At 37.2% G+C, this 20,938-nt stretch overlaps 2 protein-coding genes across 2 annotated transcripts in view; both read left to right on the top strand.

Annotated features, from left to right (window-relative positions):
- The window catches only part of zcchc2 (zinc finger, CCHC domain containing 2), a 137,825-nt gene extending 132,939 nt beyond the window's left edge, over positions 1 to 4,886 (top strand). The window contains exon 11 of the mRNA XM_028803861.2: positions 4,032 to 4,886. Coding sequence (XP_028659694.1) covers positions 4,032 to 4,093 — 62 coding nt within the window. The 3' untranslated portion in view covers positions 4,094 to 4,886. The remainder of the gene's footprint in view (positions 1 to 4,031) is intronic.
- A 12,769-nt stretch (positions 4,887 to 17,655) lies between these two features.
- Positions 17,656 to 20,938, top strand: part of LOC114653501 (PH domain leucine-rich repeat-containing protein phosphatase 1) — a 235,710-nt gene continuing 232,427 nt past the window's right edge. The window contains 1 exon segment of the mRNA XM_028803859.2: positions 17,656 to 19,005. Within this exon segment, the coding sequence (XP_028659692.2) occupies positions 18,015 to 19,005 (991 nt within the window). The 5' untranslated portion in view covers positions 17,656 to 18,014.

Raw genomic sequence — 20,938 nt, 5'->3', positions numbered from 1 at the left:
ACTAAGTTGTAGATTTCCTGGTGTCCTGTTGCATGGTTAGAACTTGGATAAGTTTTAGCTGTCTTGCAGATGGCTTTACACTTTTATCTATGATACTCTTGGGATAATCAGGAGTTAAAGACAGACTTAATGGCTGTCTTGTTTGTCAAGAGGAAATTGTTCAGTCTTGTGGTTCCTTCAGATGCAACCTTGAAAACAAGAATACCATTCCTTGATAGCTATGCTTGTGCAGTGACAGACTCATGAACTGTAACATGTACTGTGTAGAAAGAGGCTTGTGGGTCTATGGATGTAGCTTTGGGGTTTTAAGCAATAATAGGGCATGTCTGTGTGGGTCTTCAGTGTTCTCAATTTGTAAATAATTATACTTAGTGTAGAATGATGGATTCAAATTGGACTCTGACTGATGAATATAAACAGTGGCTTTTCAGAAAATGTGGCAGATTTCTTTTGTTCATGGGATGGCACTACTACAAACCTGAAAGCTCCAGAACAAACAGCTATTGTTTTTAAATACATAAAAAAAAATGGAAGGATGCCCCGATTAACTGCATTTTAATAATCTCACTAGGCATTCTTTCTTAATTGGTACAAAAGCAGTATGCATTTTGTTACTTTGAGTCAGATTCTGCATGATTATTTTTTTGTTGATTAAATGACAAAATATTAAGTGTTTAGCACCTGAGATTACATTTTATTTAATCTGAGCAAACTGTGATGAGTTATGATAGAATTCAAAGAGGATATGCTTACTGTAGTTTTCCATATTACAAGTGGTTTTACAGCATGTCTAAGTGTAAGCTACAGCCACAGTTTGCAACAGCTCCTGCCATTTACTTGTCACTATACAGTTGCAAGCCAAAAGATGCCGGCTGCCAGGCATATTATTAATAATATCACAGGTACAAGCAGAAAATCCTATGATGTTGGACTGCCTGTCATAGCTGGGCCATCTGTTGCAATGTGCTTGCATGGCTCGGTTTAAAGAGTGTTAGGTTGAAATAAGACATTGTAATATTCTATGTACTGTAGCTTTCATTTAGCAACAACTATTTTCAATAAGAGGCTTTTGCCATGAAGCCACTCAGTAATTTTGTAAATTGCTGCACTTTGTTTAATGTTTCTTCTTTTATTTAGTTTAATTCTATATGCATTGTCCTTTGTCTTGAAGCATTGTCCTTTGAAGACACTGACATCTTTATTTGCTTGTGTGTCCAATATGCTTAACCATTGGTTCCTGACCTTGTTTTGGTTTTTAAAGCTTTGCAAGTCTGTGTTCATTGTCCACAGCATTCTGTTTATTCCTGGTACTCGTTCAGGGCCTGATGCTCAGCCAGTGATATCTGGACTTCATCAGACAGGATAAGCCAGAATAAAACAGAATTAGATCCCTTATTGAAAGCAGTTCTTCTTTTTTGGGCTTGCAACAAAAAAACATCTTGGACAATTGAGGCCATTCATCTAATATTTGATAGTTTGAGAAGTTTATTTCCTGTTCCTGTCTCAGCTGGGACTACCAAGCAGACTGGAAAATGTAGCCTAACATAACCTACTCTAACATACTTGATCGAATTTAGCAGCATGGGGGTGGCAGTGCCTCTTCTGGCAAAACTAAGGCACAAAGTAACCCTGGACAGTGTGTTAGTGCATCACATGGCACAGTCACACATCAACAACTAAGTGTGCTTTTCTCTTAATGTTGTATTTGGCATCAGCTTCCCAAAGTTCAAATCCAAAATAAAAATATCTGTGTTCCTCGAATGGTAAGTGTAGCAAGGTCTGGTCAGGTTTGCAGGGTTTAGCGGACACCGAGTAGTCTCCCCACATGAATGCTTGTCTTATAATTCTCTTTACATTTCTTATGTGTTGGGTCATTGTTTGAAAATTTCCTTTATGGTTTATTAAATTTAAGAAAATGATTTGTTCACATAGCATTGTACAGGATGAAAACTATGTAAGTGTTGCAAATTTTACACACCCAGTATAAAAAGAGGTCATGGGGTTTAATCTGCTAAAATAAATTGGAGATGCCCTTTCAAAACAAATAGTTGTTTGAAGTACAAGCATGACGCTGACTTAAAGGAATACTTTGCCCAAACAATATTTTTAATCTCTTATTTACCCTGTGATTGTGAATTTCCCATTGGGATTAATAAAGTATCTATCTATCTATCTAAAAATGTAAGTTTTTATGGAGAACAGAAATAACTTGTGAACAAAAGGAGTGTGTTAAAAATAGAAACAATCTTTTGAATTGAAGACCACCTCTCTGATCATTCATTGTTTGTTATGCCACAAATTCATTACTTCCGGATTTTTCATTGGCCGTTTGTGAAACTGTAGCACTGAACTGATTTTCTGTTTGTCTGAAGTATCTCATAATCACAGATTTGATATGTGCTTTCCACATGATGTTTTCACAAGCCTTGCTTTTTTTTTTAGCTGTGCCCATGGTGGCGCTTTCAAAGTTGAAGATATCTTTGGTGTTGGTCTGGTTTCTAACTACTATGCTGGGCATGCTTTGGCAATACCTGCATTTAGGAAATATCCTCTGCCCTGAAGCCAAAATCATGACGATATTATTAATGCCACCTCCCAGCCAATTTACTGTAACACTTTGTAACTGGCATGCTTCATTTTTGTTTTAAATTTGCACTGTCAATTTAGGCTCCTAGGAGAGGTAAACTATTGCTGCTTTTTTGCTTATGTAGTATGTGCATAACATTCAAGCTCTGCAACAAAGGTCCTAAGTTTCTATTGACATAAATGTCTAAAGAAAATTAAAAAAATTGTAACTTTATGATTTTTAACATTGTATCTCTGGAATTTATTTTTTGAATGTAATTAACAGCATAGCCCTACTGAGTAATCCGAAAAAATAAAAAACAGTAAGCAGGGTTTCCTACAAAAGTATTAAGAAGCAGCAGGCTGTGGTGATCAATGCTGTTTTACTGTATTGACCATGGTCATTTTATGTATAAAGTTGTTAAAATGACACTTCCAGGCCTTTAGAGACGTATGTTTGCATACTTAATCCATGTAGCCACACAAATTTTGGACAACTATTTGTGTTCATGTTCATCTATAGTCATGCCAGGTTTACTCCAAAATGAAGAACAGCCCACGTGGTCCTGATGCAAGAGACAATTTCAATGTAGACAATCCTGTTTTCTACTTTCTTTACGCTCTTTGAGTGGCATCCATTCATTTGACATATTTGTCGACTTTTTGACTGGTGGTTTATTCTGTCCTCTGCATGCAATTTAAGGACACAGTGTGCGTATGGTATTCTACTGTTGATATCATTTTTGTCTCATTCAGTTTAACACTTTCTGAATATTTGTCTTGACGTAGAACATACCTCGTCGATAAATCTGCAGACAGATAAATAAAAAGCTTCTTGTGCATTATATACAAACATAAGAATGAATATGACGTAGAACATACCTCGTTGATAAATCCACAGACAGATAAATAAAAAGCTTCTTGTGCATTATATACAAACATAAGAATGAATATGACGTAGAACATACCTCGTTGATAAATCCGCAGACAGATAAATAAAAAGCTTCTTGTGCATTATATACAAACATATGACGTAGAACATACCTCGTTGATAAATCCACAGACAGATAAATAAAAGCTTCTTGTGCATTATATACAAACATAAGAATGAATGCCTGCTTTTATAACTGGTCTTGTGTCTGGGCGGATTATGAAACATTAGCTGAACTTGGAGAACCTGCAGATGCATCTTGGGGAAAACTGCAGCAGCAGTTCACCTTGACAGCTTGATCATAAAGGCTCAAGAAGGAAAACAAGGATTTTAATTACAAGTTCTATAGATAACTAAAGTAGAACTGCTTAATACAATATATACATTTTGTATTGTATATGTATGTTTTTGGGTACTCCTAAAAAGTTTATGAATTCTTGTAAATACCATATTACAAACTTTCATTTTTACAATGTTTATTACTATGATCATCTTTGCTGTTGTTGAGTCTTTAATTCTGAAATTTATTTTCCAGGTGGTTTTCGATTGAAGTACTTTTCTACACAAGCAACAGAAACAATAGACTCTGCTGACTGAACTGCTGAAAACCATTGATGATTGCTTCCACTTAAAAGATTATTTTCCAGAAAATGTGTTTTCTTCTTCTAATAAATATAACAGGCTTTAATCTGAGAACTTGTGCCTAAACCTTTCTTATGTACAGACATTGGGAAAATGGTCAAACACAAACATTAATTTGCTTTTGCACTGAAGCAGCACTTGCTTTTGTTGAGCAAGCTGTCACCATGTCATTACAAAGACCCTTTTTGGATTGCAGTGGATTGGTGTACTGGTGTAGGGGATCATAATGAATAGCTTTCATTTTCTGCGGTGGTGACGTTCATTTTATCTGTTCACAGCAAGAGTTAGACGTTTTCAGCAGGACACCATCTTAATCATAGAGACACTGCAATTTGTACAAATGTTTTTCTAATTGGTAGTGATGATATATTGAAAACCTGATTTGAATATGAGTGCCTACATTGACATTGTTGGAGAGATTAAAAAATGCATAAAAAAAGCTTTTGAAGACTTGGATATGAACTTTAAGATTTTTGTTAGAGCAGCTAATTAACAAAAATTCAGACTTTTTATATTTATTTGAAATCTTAAATTAAAAATAGTAAGTGTGAATGTTGTAAGATTTTTTGTGTTTGTAAGAGAAGTTCTTTTTTTAGTGTCATACTACAGAGCGTACTTGATTTTAAATATATGCATATATGAGATTGTGTCTGTGTGTATATACTGCACACACGCGAGCACACACAAATTTACAGGTTTGCATATTTTTATATAAATAATATAATGTGTGTATGCATAGGTGTTTGTATTGTGTGTATGTATGTTTTTATATATATATATATATATATATATATATATATATATATATGTGTGTGTGTGTATCTACATGCAAAATATGTATAATACACACACCATATATATTATGACCTTGGATTGTTAATGGAGCAGTGTTTTTGAATGTAAACTAAGTTTATTGTTTTTTTGTTTTTTTTTAAATTTTTAAACCTGTTTGTTGTAACTATGAAACCGCAAAGTTAGAAGGTGAAGAGATGTAGTACACTTTTTCTTCCTTTCTCAAAGCATTTGCCATTAAGTATAATGTGAAATATACATATAAGAAGGTATTATGTTTGGTAGATGTCCTTACATTTTATGCTGCTGTTTTTTTCCTTCTCTATTTTTGTATACATTTATTTCCAAATAGGCCAATATGCACTATTTTACTTCCAGGAATTGGTTTAATTCTGAAGTGCACTGAGGCAGTTATAGGAAAAATCTGAAACTAAACACACAAAAAATTACAGTAACTACTGCGTTCAAGGCCCTTTGCTGTTTACTAAGTATTCTTATAGGAACAATGCACTGTAGTTTTGTTCCAGCAGGGGGTGTTAATATAACAACTGAATATATTTTATTTGAAGAGTTGCCTATTGAAATATCATTGTAGTAAATATTTTCAAGTGTATTTCATCTTTACATTTATTTCTACATTAGCAACAATGACCTTGGCATTCCTTATGTCAATTATATTTAGAAACAGAATACAAAAAAAAAAAACATGAATCTCACTTTACAGGAAGTGATTTAAAAAGATTTTTTTTCTTTTACATTTTTGTGCTTTTGTTCTAAGATCAGCAATTTTTCATCAATATGTTATCAAAAGGCCCCCCTGCTTGTAAGACTGCAGTCTTTGTTACAAACATGCTGGGTGCATTTGTTGAATTTAATTTTAAGAATTCAAATACTGTACTGTATATGAGAAGGTATATTGTTTACCTTCCCTTGTATGTTTACTGTATTCTTTGATATCTATGTACTTGAAAGGTCAATTATATTTCTAGGACAAATTTTATGCAAATATTGATTTTTTTTTTTTCTCCTGAATTAACAGCAATAAAAAAATAAAGATCTTCTATGATTTGTTTTTATTGATTACAAACTAATTCTGAGATTTTATGATGATTCTTGTTTACTCATTTTAATGCCATTTAATCTTTAATGTTCACTTATACAAACTTCAGAGAAAGAAATAATAAACCTCAGTTGCATGTGGCAACACTGTAGCATACCTGTCACACTGCTGTCTATGTGGTGTATATTTTGTCCCATGCAGGTAATACTTTTGAGTCGGCTTTCTGAGATCTTGACTGGTTCCACCTGTTCCATAAATATTGTTGTCCACTTCCTTATATTCAAGATACTGCCAATAAGAACTTGTTTCCAGTATTATACTGTCCCCTTCAGACAACTCTTAAACCTAAAAATCTAAGGTAAATCAGTACAATTCAGAACTAAGTTAGTAATTTAAAAAAAAGGTAGTTATTTAAAGATAGTAATTTTCTTACCTTCAGTAGATAAACTATCTTGCTTGTTGTGGCTGAAGGCTTTGAGGTGAACTGTATTTTAATTCAAAGGAGTAATGAGCATGGTTATCAAGATTTCTATCATTTCCTTCTAAGAAAAAAAAGAACTTCAAACACTGCTTGGGTACTCTTTATATGTGACAATAATGATCCTATATATACTTGTGGAGCTTCTTCAGTTGTTAATTTCAGCAGCACCTAACAAAGTTGACAAGCTGTGTGTAAATCCTAACATACATACAATATTGGATGCATGCAATTCATTCAATTTGTATTCTTTAGTTTTATTTTCAGTACAGTGCTGTACTTTCACATTTTTCTTTTATCATTAACATTCCATTGTCATGTACATATACTTTTGCTTGTATAAATACTATACAGATTTATAATAAAGAGTAAAACAGGTTGTGTAGCTGCTGCACTGTCATTAGAGCAGAGAACTGAACAAAGCAAGTGTATATTATTAAATGTATTCCACTAATAATCAGAGTTATTAATGTATTCCCCTGGGAAGAAGCTGTTATATACTTAAGAGATTTTCTAAAATAATCAGCAGCACAGAAATTTGCATTCCATTAATGTGTGTGAGAATTCATTTTGGTGCAGTTCTGCCTACTCTCATTTGCATCTGGGTAGTTTAGGGTTTTAAAGACTATACGAGGGGGGACATTTGGTACATTAGCATCTATGGTCAGATAGACAACATTTCACATCTGTGACAAACTGCCTGTAATGAGGTCTGTGTACTATCAAGAGATGCTTGTCTGATTCCCAAGCTATTATGGACTGCCAGCATTTTGGAGCGTAAGAGAGCTGATAATATTAACGTTTCAAATCTAGAATAACTGAAACAAAATTGTCAAATTGCTATCATCTTCCATGAAAAGAAGCTTTACAATCTTCATCTTATAAGGTACTACCTTTCAGATTGACCATCAAATATGTTATTTGTAGAAGCAACATTTTGAGTTCTACTAAGGAGACAGTCACACTTGAGTTCCTTTATCCAGGTGAGGCCAGTCTCTGGAGAATGGAGCTGAAATCCAAATCTTCTGGCATTCTGAACCAGGGTGGACTCCAGGGGTTCATTTAGCTGGCTTAAATCCCCTCCCTGCACCCAAACTGTCGAGAAGTTTACTTGTTGTATCTTTGCAACTTTATTATACCATGCCACACCTTGTATTTCAGATGCTGTGAAATTTAATATATAAATTGAGTGAATTTTGTTTTGCAAAATGTGATGATATACACTAGTTTAAGATATGAAAATGCAAAATAAACAGAATAGGATGAAGGGGTGGGGAGTTTTTATTACGTGGGGTATTTTTCCCCATAACCTGAATACAGAGTAGTTATCTTGAGCTACTGTCGTTCTGTCCATTGTCTGAGCCCACTAGTTCCTTCAAAAAGATGACATCTGTCCCAACTAATTCACTATGGGGATACTGCATATTGTATAAAATATGGTATAATTATTATTTTTTAACATTATGGGAAAATGTTGAAATACACTGTTGCAAATTAATGAAGTGTTCAACTACCACAACATTTGCTAGCTTATAGAATGTGACAAAAGTGCAAAAAAATATGTTAAGAGGTACATTGTGATGAGAAGTGAGACAATAATGACCTCTGTTAATCTGTGTTCAAATCTATGTAACTATTGTGGCATTCATATGGCAGTAGTGATTGGGAGGCAATGGAGTTACAAGTACCTGAGGTGCCTCTGGGCAATAACTGAAGTGGACTATCAACACTGATGCTCCGCAAAACAAGGGTCTAAAACTCCTCAATGTGGTAGTGTGCCGAGGCAACAACATTGCTTGAGGTTAGGCCAGCAAACTCAATAGACTGATAGACCTTTGTCTTGGGAGACAGTTTGGGCTCTTTAGAGGCAGTGGTTGAGAGAAACCCATTTCAGCTGCTTTTATACTACCACTCCAGGGGACTTGATTACATTATTTATGTGCAACATGCAACTTATTAAAAGGAAAAGGCATGTGGCAAGACAATGACAAAGATATTAAAATGTTACTTCTCTCATATGAAAGTCCTCCAGTTGTTGGGATTTATCAAAGAAGCTAAAATATAGTCCTGCCACTTGTGACACCTGTTGTCTATTCATATTTGTCTCTGAATAGAAGTGAAGGAAATCACAACAGAAAATAGTAAGGCATATAATGTCATAACTCTCTGTACTGACTCAACATATTTGCAAAACAAGTTCCGCTTCTAAAACAGAAACCGGAGGAGAAGCAGAAAAAAAGTGGGGATCCATGTTTATGTCTGTCCTGCATCACTACAATACAACACATGTACAGAGCAAACATTTCAGGTAAGCTTAGTGTGTATTTAAACGCTCAGGCCACATCTACACTATATAATGTAAACAAGAAGAAACTTCCTATCAGATTTCTTTACCAATTCTGATATGCATTATTAAACTACTGGTCATTACAGAAAATGTCACTTGCCCTCTGCATGTCATTCTAGCTAAACAGAGTAGCTCCATCAGCAAAAGACTGATCCAAGAAAGCTGCAGTACTGTGAGCTATGTGAAGTCACATCTGCTACTAGCCATTACACTATAAAATTAAATTGTCTCTTGCACTTCATATTGACATTTATTTTACAACATTCTGTGCCATATGATTGCTGCTGCATCTCTGTAGTTTCCTTGGGGAATAGTAAGTTTTTATCTATCCCTAACATAACTCTTACGTAGCCAGGCTCTTAAAACTCTTCCTTGGTTTTGTTATTTATCACGTTTCATCTTCTGTACCCAGTACTTTCAATTTTGCATGTGTTTTTAAAAGAGTGGCATTCTTAATTCAATGTTTGTGTGTTTTATCTATGGCTAACATGTAGCACTCCTCCAATTCCTTGGAGGATATCCTTATTATAAAAATATATAAATAAAAATACATTATCCAAATGTGCAATTTTAGATAGGTAGTTCCTATGCTGCTGGCCTGCAACTTTTTTTAGTCTTCACACTATCACACTTATCTTGTGACGTAACCTGAGGACCCTTTGTATTCTAAAATGTCCTACATCCTTATCCAGGCTGCTCAGCAGATGTTATTCAAAAGAAGCCAAGCTTGTTCACATTTGATCCTCAGGCATTTCTGATGCTTCATCTGTCTCCTTGTCTGGTTTACTGATGTCCAGTGAGAGCAGGCAGGTCAATATAACCTAAATTATTAAGATAGGCAGCCTAAATAAATTAAATTGGTGCTTACCGGGTAACAGTGAGTTTTATGTGCAGATGAAATTACCATTACCTCTAAGCATTGCAAGTGCATTCAACCTATCTTGATTAATTTTGTTTTAAGAAAACAGTTTATTCTTTCCTTAACACTAAAATGGACCACTAACTTTGCTGCATAGAACTTTCAGATATTTTGATGCTGCTCTGGGCCACACCATTTTTTATACATTTCTGAAAAAACTTCAAAATTTTTTTTTTAATACCTTTGATGACATAACATGACTAACTGTTGGGTTTGATAATTTTAGGTGACATTTGGTAACTGTAGATATAATTTGTAATAGTTATATAAAAAAAAAAAAAACAGAAAAAAAAACACCTCATACTGTTCCATTTCATTCAAACTAGCGTGGTGCTGAGGTGTCATCCGTTGCACAGCTGAGCTTGTCCTAATTTGGGATCCTGAGGTAGTTTGTTGTGTGGTGGCTGAGGCAACGCGCTCCATCAGTACTTGCTCCCAACCTCTCTCTCTATTTCCACTATTTTCTTCAAGTCTTATTTCATCTTCCCATTTTCTGAGTGTTTACGCTGGAATGGGTTGTGAAATTTCACTTCAGGAACTCCAGATGCCTTTGGGTAACTAGCTCAGTCTGTATTTCTAACACTCTATTATGGGCTCTCTGGTTCAGTATTCAGTGCAAATGTGTGAGTGCAGGATGAGTACTTCTAGTTGTGTGTCCTGCCTGAAACAACATATTCAAGGCATGACCTTTAAATAGAACACTGCAGGCTGGAGGCACACAAAGCATATGTATAAGTACAGTTGCGTGTGTTTATGTGCGAGTCAACCTTTTTTCTGTGCACACTTCTCAGAACATTGGGGTATAACTTATTTCTAAAGTCAAGGCGGCTAGTGAAAATGAAACCTATACTGCATCTGCCTGGATTTTAAAAATGGAGGGGTTGGGGTCCCCTTTGAAGGTTTGGATAAAAAAAAATTGCTAAATAAAAGTAAAAAGGGATTAGACAGCAAGGTTTTGTTTAGTAAGTGCTGTGCACATAAATACTGTTTATTCCTGTTCTATAGTATAGGTATTCCTTTGGATGACTTCAGTACAAAAATATGTGACATTTTCTATTTTGCTTTATTCTAATTACTGCAACTACTGGCATCATTTGAGAAGTGATTTGGACAAAAGCAGCTGTGTACCCCTGCTTTATACCAAGGATTATTATGCACTTTAATATTTCAAGGATATTCATCTGGTACAAATTCTGACTACTTGCAAGCATCCAGGCCACAAACATACCTGAAATGTTGTGCAATCATTTTTAGGTGAGACACTCGGCTTTTAGCTTTCACCACACTTAAGTACAACTGTATATGTCTGTATGTGTATGAAATCACTTCCCTGAACAGGTTAAAGAGCACAGAATGTACACAAATGCATAGCTACAATGTATTAATCACAATCAGGTTAAAGAGCACAGAATGTACACAAATGCATAGCTACAATGTATTAATCACAATCTATGCTATGCCATACTATATTTACACACATGAAAACAAAAACTTGTGTTAAAACAGAGCAGTTTCAGTTTCACTGAGATAGCAATGGAGAGGTAGGATAACAAAAACTCCAGTCAACTGCAAAACCAAAAAAAAAGTAAACCTGTGGGAGGTCCAAGGCTAGTTACACAAGACAGAGGCACAGTTTTGATGACCTCACTCACGTGGTTGCAACTGGTTATGGAGAGAAGCACAAGAAAGAAAATGAAACAACAGGAATTGAGAGTGGTACATATGGGTAGACTGTACAGCTGCAGTACATTAAACCTACCTAGAAAAAAAAATCAATTGAATTGTGTGCCTGTGTTACTTACACTTTTTTTCCTCACTGTAATTAAATATCTGGAATAATATTGCTTTTTGTAGTATATGAAATTGTCCTTGTTTCAGGTGTTGAAAGCCTGTTTCAAGCAGAATGGTTACCACTATTGGCGATGCAATGCTCTAGATTTATGTTTAGATGTGTTTGTTCATGTACAAACTGAACATTCCAGTTTTTGATGGTGTTTGAAGTATTCAGCCCCTTATTCAACACTAAATGAGGACCACTTTTTTATTTTATTTTTTTTAATCATTTCATGTTTTTTCCAGCCAAAGTCATGCAGCACAAGTCAAGGAAGAGGCACAAATGTTCCAGTATCATTTCTTCCACTGTTTTTTTTTTTTAAAAAGTTAAACATCAGGAATGCATTGAGCACATGACATTACAATGATCAAAATGGGCCATTTTGATCTTCACTCACTATCTGATGGTGCTAAGTTTGAAAAAAAACACACCATTGAAGCCTATAAATATACCTTCTACTTTGTGCCAAAAAACCAGAAGTATGATGTCCATTTCAAAGGAGCAAAAAGTCCTGAGGCCTCATTTATAAAGCTTGTGTACACACAAGAGGCTCAAAATGCGAGTATACAACCTGTCACTCAAACATCTGTATATTGAGAAAAAAAAAAATTGACAGGAGAACATGCGTATATTTAAGGCAACTCTGACCCATACATACGCAACATTTTGGACAAAATGAGAAATTACAACACACTTGGAACAAGTAGGGAAATGCAGCCAAACTAGCTAAATGATGCCCTGCATACATAATACATATCACCAAGCCGTTATTATAATGTACACTGGCATGACAAACATACCTCAAAAGTGATGAATATGATGTGCGCATTATTTTAGTTCCCTTTAAGAAGAAAAATCGTGTATTTACACTGAAGAACTCTTTAGTTTATCTGTCTGTTTTAAGTGTCACTTCTTGGGGAATTAGCTGACAGGTCAGGAATGTCTCAGCCAACCTTCAATTCATCATGCCTGCTATGTTCAAAGTGATTACAGTAATCCCTCACTTATCGCGGGAGATAGGATCCAAGGCCGACCGCGATAACTGAATTTCCGCGAAGTAGGGACACCATATTTAATTATTTAACGTGTATTTGGACGTTTTTAAATCCTCCCTGTATTGTTTACAACCCACCCTTTACTCTATTAATAACAGGGACAACTGCTAAGCAATATGAAATCGGTAGATAAGTTTATACTTACTGTATAGCGAAGTACACGTAGCAGCTTGTAGGCGGTTATGACGTCGTCGACCTTGTTGCAAAGATTCCTAAAGCAGATTCCATCCAGACTACTGCCTTATCACGTCCACTTGCAACTCGTTTTGCGCCCTGGTTAAAGGACACTGCGGCCGTAGATCTTATATGCTTTTCCTCCTTTTTAAATAAAAAGAATCGTGGACTCATTGATGCTGTAATGGTGTCCTGCAGCGGTGTAGCTGTTCCCTTCCTTCAACATATCCAAAACTTTTACCTTTTCTGCAATCATTTGCATCTTCTGTTGGCGCTTGGACACGGCCCCTGAAGCAGTAGCACGTTAATGCTGAATGAGTGAGATGAGACTTCCTGGTTAATGCAGCACTCTGTCGCTGAGCCCATCAGCAGCACACAGGAACTTAACTGCGTGCTCCGATTGGGTAGCTTCTCAGCCATCCGACAATAGCATCTCTTGTATGAAATCAACTGGGCAAGCCAACTGAGGAAGCAAGTACCAGAAGTAAAAAGACCCATTGTCTGCAGAAACCCATGAAGCAGCAAAAAATCTGTATTATATATTTAGATATGCTTACATATAAAATCCGCGAAGCCGTGAATCCGCGAAAAGTGAACCGCGAAGTAGCGAGGGATTACTGTAACTGAATGGCAAGGTACTGCTTTCAGTTTTTGTATGGTGTGTTGCACATGCATAAAACAACCTTTTTTGCCAACATAAAAAGGCAATTTGCAGCAGTGTCCAGTTTTCTTATGATAAACTAACAATTTACTGCACTCACATTGTAAGCGAGAAAAAGCAAGGATTAAGCTTCTTTTGTTAATCATAAACAATGACATTCCATTAACGCACAAGTCATCTGTCATGCCAAGATGAAACTGACAAACATTGTGGCTCAGTGGCTTAGGTCAACCTGAGATTCGTGTATTTGGAGGCAAAGTAGCTTTTCCAGTCATGACACTACTGTACTTTGTGGCTGGCTTATTGGCATGGTAATTTACTGAACCTTCTTTTTTTTCATGTGGCCTATACTATTCAATGTAATAGTAATCTTATCATTACATGTGACAGGTAATAGCAGCTACCTGCTCAGATGCTGGCACCTTACACCGTTCTCTGACTCTAGAACACATAAGAGGAACTATAATGCTGCACCTGATCTTGCACTCTCAGTTGTTAAGTGCAGCCAGATACTCTTTAATGTAGATGGTGGTCACATGGTAGGCTGCTCTACCAATCAATGAAGTTCTACATGACTGCATATGTATGAGGTTGATTAGCATGCTCCAGCACATACTACATATAAATGTTTCAAGAAAGGTTTTCAATGTGTGTTAACATACACACATTTTCAAGCATGATTGTAATATATTAACTGTGCAGAAATTAGCATATTTTTTAATTACCAGGTTTTTTTAATCTGATTTTTTGGCATGTGCTTATTCCTATTTTTCTATAATGCACATATTTTCACACTCAAATCTACACAAAGTGCTATAGATGGGCCCATGCTGCAGAAAGAACAGGGATGTATATAGAAAAAATGTTTTCCTTTGTATGATGGCCTCTTTCTGTCCTAAATGGTGGTTAGTGCTGGTACTAAGATAACCTAGAGTCTTGTGTTCAAATTATGCATTGTGCATAGTCTGCATGTTTTTGCTATGTTATTGTGCATGGTCTTTTTCACTTCAAAGCCATCCAATTCTAAATTAGAGAGGTTGCTGTTTCAGTTCAGGTAGTTCACACCCAGTATATTTTATACTGCAGAGCCAAGATGTTTAAAATTGAAAAGGAAGAAAGTAATAAGCACCATCACTGGCAATAAATGGGATAGGTTTCCTTTTAAGAAATGCAAAAGCTGCAGCTCTGTTGTTTTTCTACTTGCAACTATCCATCTACTTCTGCTTTCAACATGAACATTTTGTAAGGAACACATGATGATGTTCATAGAGGTATGGTCACTGCCTTTGATATATTTAGACAGTATTCTGCCTTTGTGCAATCACATGAATAATTTTTAACGGGGTCAGACATGATCCTCCTTGCGATAGTTACCCTCATATGCTCAATTATACCAACACTAAGGATTGCATGTGTTTTAAGAATAGTAGTTAAAGGTGGGGCTAAATTATAGTATCTTATAAACATTTACTTTTAAGGTCCTCTGATTAGACATTTTAAACACACATTTAACTGTAAACATTATTAGAAGCTTATGGAAAGACTTCAGAAAGAAATTTATCAATTGCAGTGGTTCTGTCATACTTTTATTTTCTACGTGTGACCTATGCAGGATTCTGGATTAAATGGAATTAGAATAATGTGAATTGTCCTGTGGTAAAAGTTTTACAATCGTCAGTTTCTCTTGATACAAATAAATGAGCCACCTTTGTATATTCTGCATATTAAGAAATAATTTTAAATTTGTAGCAATTCCTCTCTTCACTTTCATTCTCCTTATTCTGGGTTAAGTTATAATCATGTAAAACTAGACAGACCTGGTCAACCATTTTCTTTAGAGTTGTCTCTAAAGCTTGCATATTGTAATCTTTTTAGTTAGCCAATAAAAGGTGTCATTTTGCTTGACGTTTCACTTCTCCCACTGAGAAATTCCATGGTACATCTAGGGCAGGGGTCGTCAATCACAGTCCTGGAGGGCCGCAGAGGCTGCAGGTTTTTGATCTAACCCAGTTGCTTAATTAGAAAGCAATTCTTGGCAATAATTTAATTTCATGGCGTGTTAGTGCTTTAACTCTGCTATGTCAGGTAATTCTCATATACTAGATTTTCTTCCCCTTTCTAAGGATATCATCCAAATGATTTGAAGGCTAAAATGGATGTGTAATTTTCAGTCCTTTACTTTTCTCTCTTCACTTTCCTTCCAAGTAATTAATTAAACCCAATAGTGCATGAAAAATACACACAGGTGTAAATGGTAACAAGCTAAATGGAAAAATGCTGGTCTCTTTTGTCATTTGCATGTTATTGCTAATTAGGAGCAAATAAAAACCAAGTATACAACTGTTTAAGACTAGATAGATAGATAGATAGATAGATAGATAGATAGATAGATAGATAGAAGTGTTACTTGAGCAATAAGCGCTTCTTATTAAGCAATTGGGATGGAGCAAAAACCTGCAGCCATTGCGGCCCTCCAGGACCGTGATTGAGGACCCCGATCTAGGGCATCCTAATTACAAGCCCAAACCACCCTAACTGGTGCCTCTCTATCTGATGTATCACTGTTTCTACTCGAAGATCCTCTGCTACTGCTAACCCTATCACAGAAGCCGAGTCCAGAAACAGTGTGCAGACATCTCATTTTGACCGTTTGTGAATGAAAGCTCATATTCTTTTTCACACTATCCAAAGCTTGTTAACACGAGGAGAAAATAAAAAAAGCTTTAAAAAGATGTACTGAGTTGCTGACATCAGCATCCAGGAAAATTCTGGTATGATCACAACAATATTTTCATATTAAAAATGCCACTGACCTAAAAGAAAAAAATCTTCTTTGGAAAAGCATAGGTTTTGTACCATGTAATGATCATTTCATTTGTGATCACCTTAGAAACAATAGTTATCTAATTTAGTTATTTGTATGGCTTTGCTTATTGGGCTATTAAATTATGATGTTATGTTTACTTCATATTTTCACAACTTTAAAATTATGCCATTGGAAAACCAAAAATGATACCGTATAATGAAGCTATTGTCAATCAATTGTTTTTCAATCACCTTATGATGATTTTTATAGATGTCTTCAGGGCAGGATTAACAAAGTAGTGCCTTATGCTCACTAGAAAAACTGAAGATTAAGAGAAATTTTCATAATCTTACAAAAAAGCAACTTAATAACATTACATATGTGCATTGTAAAGTTGGTCATTAAACCCTTAGGTACATTGTTTTTCAGAACCTCACCCTGAATAGTTAGGAAGTAATGTTGTTCCCATAATTTAAAGGGCCCCACCACAGATAGTTAATACAAAAAACCTAACATACTACAAATTGTAACAAACAAAGCCATTACCTGGTAAAACTGTAAATAAAATAATAAAATGGACAGACAAGAAAGGTTTTCTGATTAAAATGTTAATCTACAGCTTGTGACCACACGTGGAGATAATAAAAATAAAGTTTTAAAAAATGTGTGGAGCTGCTATGTGGACTCTCCCAAACTCTCTGAGAGCACAGATGAGGTCTAGACCATTTCATTTGGTGGCCCCCTGATTATTTGGAAAGAGGGCTAAAAATAGTTAAATGTGAATATGTTTTTTCTTTTTGTAGAATACATTCCAGTGTAATTTATTTAGCCTTAGACACTATGGCTCGAGAAATACAGTCAAAGGATTAAAGTGGAGGTCCATGCACACATGCCTAAGGTGACGTTCACACAGGAGATACACTTCAGCTTCCTGTCACCTTAGTAGAAAAGGCAGGACCATAAAATAACGACATACCTCAAATTATTAGCGTGGAGCAAATGGGACTAAACATTGACGGTTGGTAAAGGCCGTGAAAAACTTAAAAAAAAAAAGCTCAAAAATAGCTTACACGAATTGATAAACATTAGAATTGTTGTGAAAACTAGCCTCAAGAAAACAGTTAAAAATGTAACTAGAAGAGGAAGAAACAGCTGAACAAAAATGAAATGGTTTGAGAAACTAGGAAAAAACGAAAATATCGCTGTTCTAATGTTTATTTTAATCTAATAGCAAAAAACGTATTTTTCATTATTTTTAACACTTTCAAAAATCTTACCTATCATTCGCACGCGGACAGCAGATGGCGCATGAAAAGCACGTCGTACCTTCACGGAAAGATGCTTGACGGGTATTGAAGTTTCTGTTTCCAAATGCGGTGAACGCTGTGGTTAAAATGCGCATGCGTACAAAGGCAACCGTATTTTAAAAGCCCGCCCTTCATCGTAGATCTGTTTTAATCGGCAATATTCCAGCATATCACTTTAAAGATAATGAGGCCCGGTCGCACCCCTGGCCCCTCCCCTGTCACGCTTTTTCCTTACGTTCGAGTATCTTCCTCCAGTACGCCTCCATAATGGCGATACAAACAGAAAGTGCGGGGCGCTAAGGACGAAAACAAGTGGATTTACAACTGCGCTGTCGGGGGGGATCTCCGAAAGCGGCACGGCTTTGAATGCCAGGTCCTGTCTCTGGATGGCGACCCTTTAATGTATTTTATATTGAAAAAGAATTTGTATTTGCTTGCAGAAAATGGAAACTGCGCGGGCTCCTGCTGCTTCAGCCAAGGTTTTGGAATCTGCTAAAACATGCGACAAGTTCAAGAGTGGCTGTGGTGGGGCTTCGAAGGTAGCCGGCGAGGCCGCTCCCGTAAGCTCTGCGGTCGGCAATGGTCATCCTGCGCACCTAGACGCGATTTCTGCGGTGTCCGGCTCACTGATGAGGAGAAGGAGACGACTCAAGAGGAATCTCTCCGAGGCAACGGCAGTTACCCCAGCACTGGCTGTTGTCCCGCACACACGAAGCTTGGACCGCAAGACCCTGCTGCGTCCTCGACAACCACAGCAGCTTCAGCTGGCCGAACGGGAGTGGGTACGTGCTGACTTGCACAGGGGCTGCCTATACGTCTATGATCCGCAACAGCCGTGGTATCAGCGGCCGGTGCTCTGTACGCTGGACAGCACTGCCGGGGAAGTCGCGCTGCGGCTCAGGCAGCTCGGCTGCAGAGGGGGCAAAGTGCTCAGAGTCGTCCCTGCCAGGAGCCTATCGCAGGAGCGGCTTTACTTGGCCTTACCACCTGAGATGATCCTGGAGCCAGTTCTGGACGGCCCAGGGGACACGTCGGCTTCAGATTTTGAAGAACTGGGTCATGGAGACAATGTGCTGGACACCGACCAGCAGAGCTTGAGTATCGGGGAGGATCGACTGGATGGGGAGTGTAGCTCCTCAGATGAATTGAACAACGAAGAAGCTACGGGAGTGCAAAGGGACGCCTCCCCCGCGCTATCGAATTCTCGTGTCCCTGGCACTGTTAGGACCGGGGAGCGGGACAAGCAGAGGCGCGACTCCGCGCCTACTCTATTTGTGCAGTTGCACGGCGAAGCTGTCCGGCGACTGCGACCAGAGGAAAAGCCACTCTGTATCCAGAACGACTACCTCTTCAAACTAGGATTTAAAGATCCATGGAGGGTACAAGAAGAAGGCATGGAGGCTGAAATAGGATGCCTCATTCGCTTCTATGCAGGTAAGAGTCCCACTTCCGAATCGCCGTGGTGTTTATTGGCTGTCGCGTAGCCGACGGCGGAGGAGTTGCTTTGATCTTGTTTGTACTTCGAGGCTGACTTTAGGAACTGTATTGACCTCTGAATCTTCCACGCCTTCAGTAGCACATTTTAGGAATTTTATGTGGCTGCAGATCCGTAAGTTGTTTATAGTGTTGCCGTTTTGTTGAAGTGGAGTGAAAGCGACCGGTTCGTAGAGAACACAGTGTTTTGTAAGTTTTGGGCAGTACCACCGAAAGAGATCCCTTTTCAGCCTTGTTACTGTTGGACACGCCCATTATTACTTAACGGAACTTTGACGACTCAAACACGCATAAAAGTAAGCACGATCGCCATAAAAGTGGACGATTTCTTTTCTCTTGATATTTTACGAGCTCTAGAATCGCCAGGAGGTGTTTTCTAAAAGTGTACTTTACTTTTTTCGGTGCATTCCGCCATTTCAGTGATTGAAAATGACTTGGCTAGCACGATTAGATGGGTGACTTGACAGGAGAATGCCGTAGAACCTTCTGAAGGATATATAGAGTACATCGATCGCGGTTTCTTAGTAAGAAGGGCTTATTATCAGCGGGTATGTCCTACAGATGAAGGTAAAACGGGGCGGTGGCTTTATGCTGAATCAGAAAGTAAAAAAAACTTCATAAAAAATTTCTCAATTTTCTTATGTTTTCGCACAATAGTAGTTATTTTTACAATTTTCTATGAGTTAGCTTCAGCAAATAGTTATTTTTAACACACTCTAAATGACAAGTAAACGAGGGGAACAAATTAGTACAGGACGTTAAATTATTGGTCTCTTTGCTCTCCTTGGGGTTTGTTTGGGGAGAAAAAAAAGCACCCTGTAAGCAAAGATGTACATCTCGAGAAGCAAGATGATCATTGCAGTTGCCTCACAGTGTTTCCTTTCATGTGATGTTTGTGTATATGCGTACCTCTGCATGCTGAGCAAAACGTTTGAGAACAGTGAAGCAAACAAGGTGGAAGAAATTAAACAAATTATACCTTTCTGTCATTTGTCTTGGTGACTAGTCAGTTTTGCTTTAGTCTTTTTTTTATGTTGCACAGCAGCCACCAAAGTAGCTCATCCTATTTATTTTAAAAAGACAATCATTTTTACATTGACAATTGTTAGCTTAGAACTGTTACATACAGTATTGTGCAAAAGTTTTAGGTAGGTGTGAAACGTTGTTAACTAAGAATGCTCACGCAGATAGAAGTGTTTAGTTTATTTTATCAGTTAACAATGCAAAATGAACAGAAGAGAAATCTAAATCAAATCCATATTTGGTGTGACCACCCCTTAGTCTGCAAAACAGCATTAATTCTTTTAGGTACACTTACACACAATTTTTGAAGGAACTTGGCAAGTAGGTTGTTCCAAACATTTTGGAGAACTAAGCACAAACCTGTGGCTGAATGCTGCCTCACATCCAGCACAAACCTGTGGCTGAATGCTGCCTCACATCCTTCTGTCTCTTCATGTAATCCCAGACACACTCGATGATGTTGAGATCAGGGTTCTTTGTGGGCCATACCATCACTTCCAGGACTCCTTGTTCTTGTTTATGCTGAAGATAGTTCTTAATGACATGGGCTGTATGTTTAGGGCCATTGTACTACTGCAGATGAAATTTGGGGCCAATCAGAAGCAACACTGTTGCTGGTATTACATGATGGATAAGTATCTGCTTGTATTTCTCAGCATCAAGGATACCAATAATCCTGACTTAAATCTGCAACTCCATTTGAATAAATGCAGTCCCAGGCATTCAAGGAGCCTCCACATGCTTTACTGTTGCCTGCAGACATTCATTATTGTACCTCTCTCCAGCCCTTTGGCAAACAAACTGCCTTCTGCTACAGTCATATATTTCAAATTTTGACTCCTCAGCCCAG

This window comes from Erpetoichthys calabaricus, chromosome 6 (genome assembly GCF_900747795.2).
Source record: "Erpetoichthys calabaricus chromosome 6, fErpCal1.3, whole genome shotgun sequence".
NCBI lineage: Eukaryota > Metazoa > Chordata > Cladistia > Polypteriformes > Polypteridae > Erpetoichthys > Erpetoichthys calabaricus.
The sequence above is the reverse complement of the archived record's forward strand: the minus strand, read 5'-3'. Positions and strand labels throughout refer to the sequence as shown.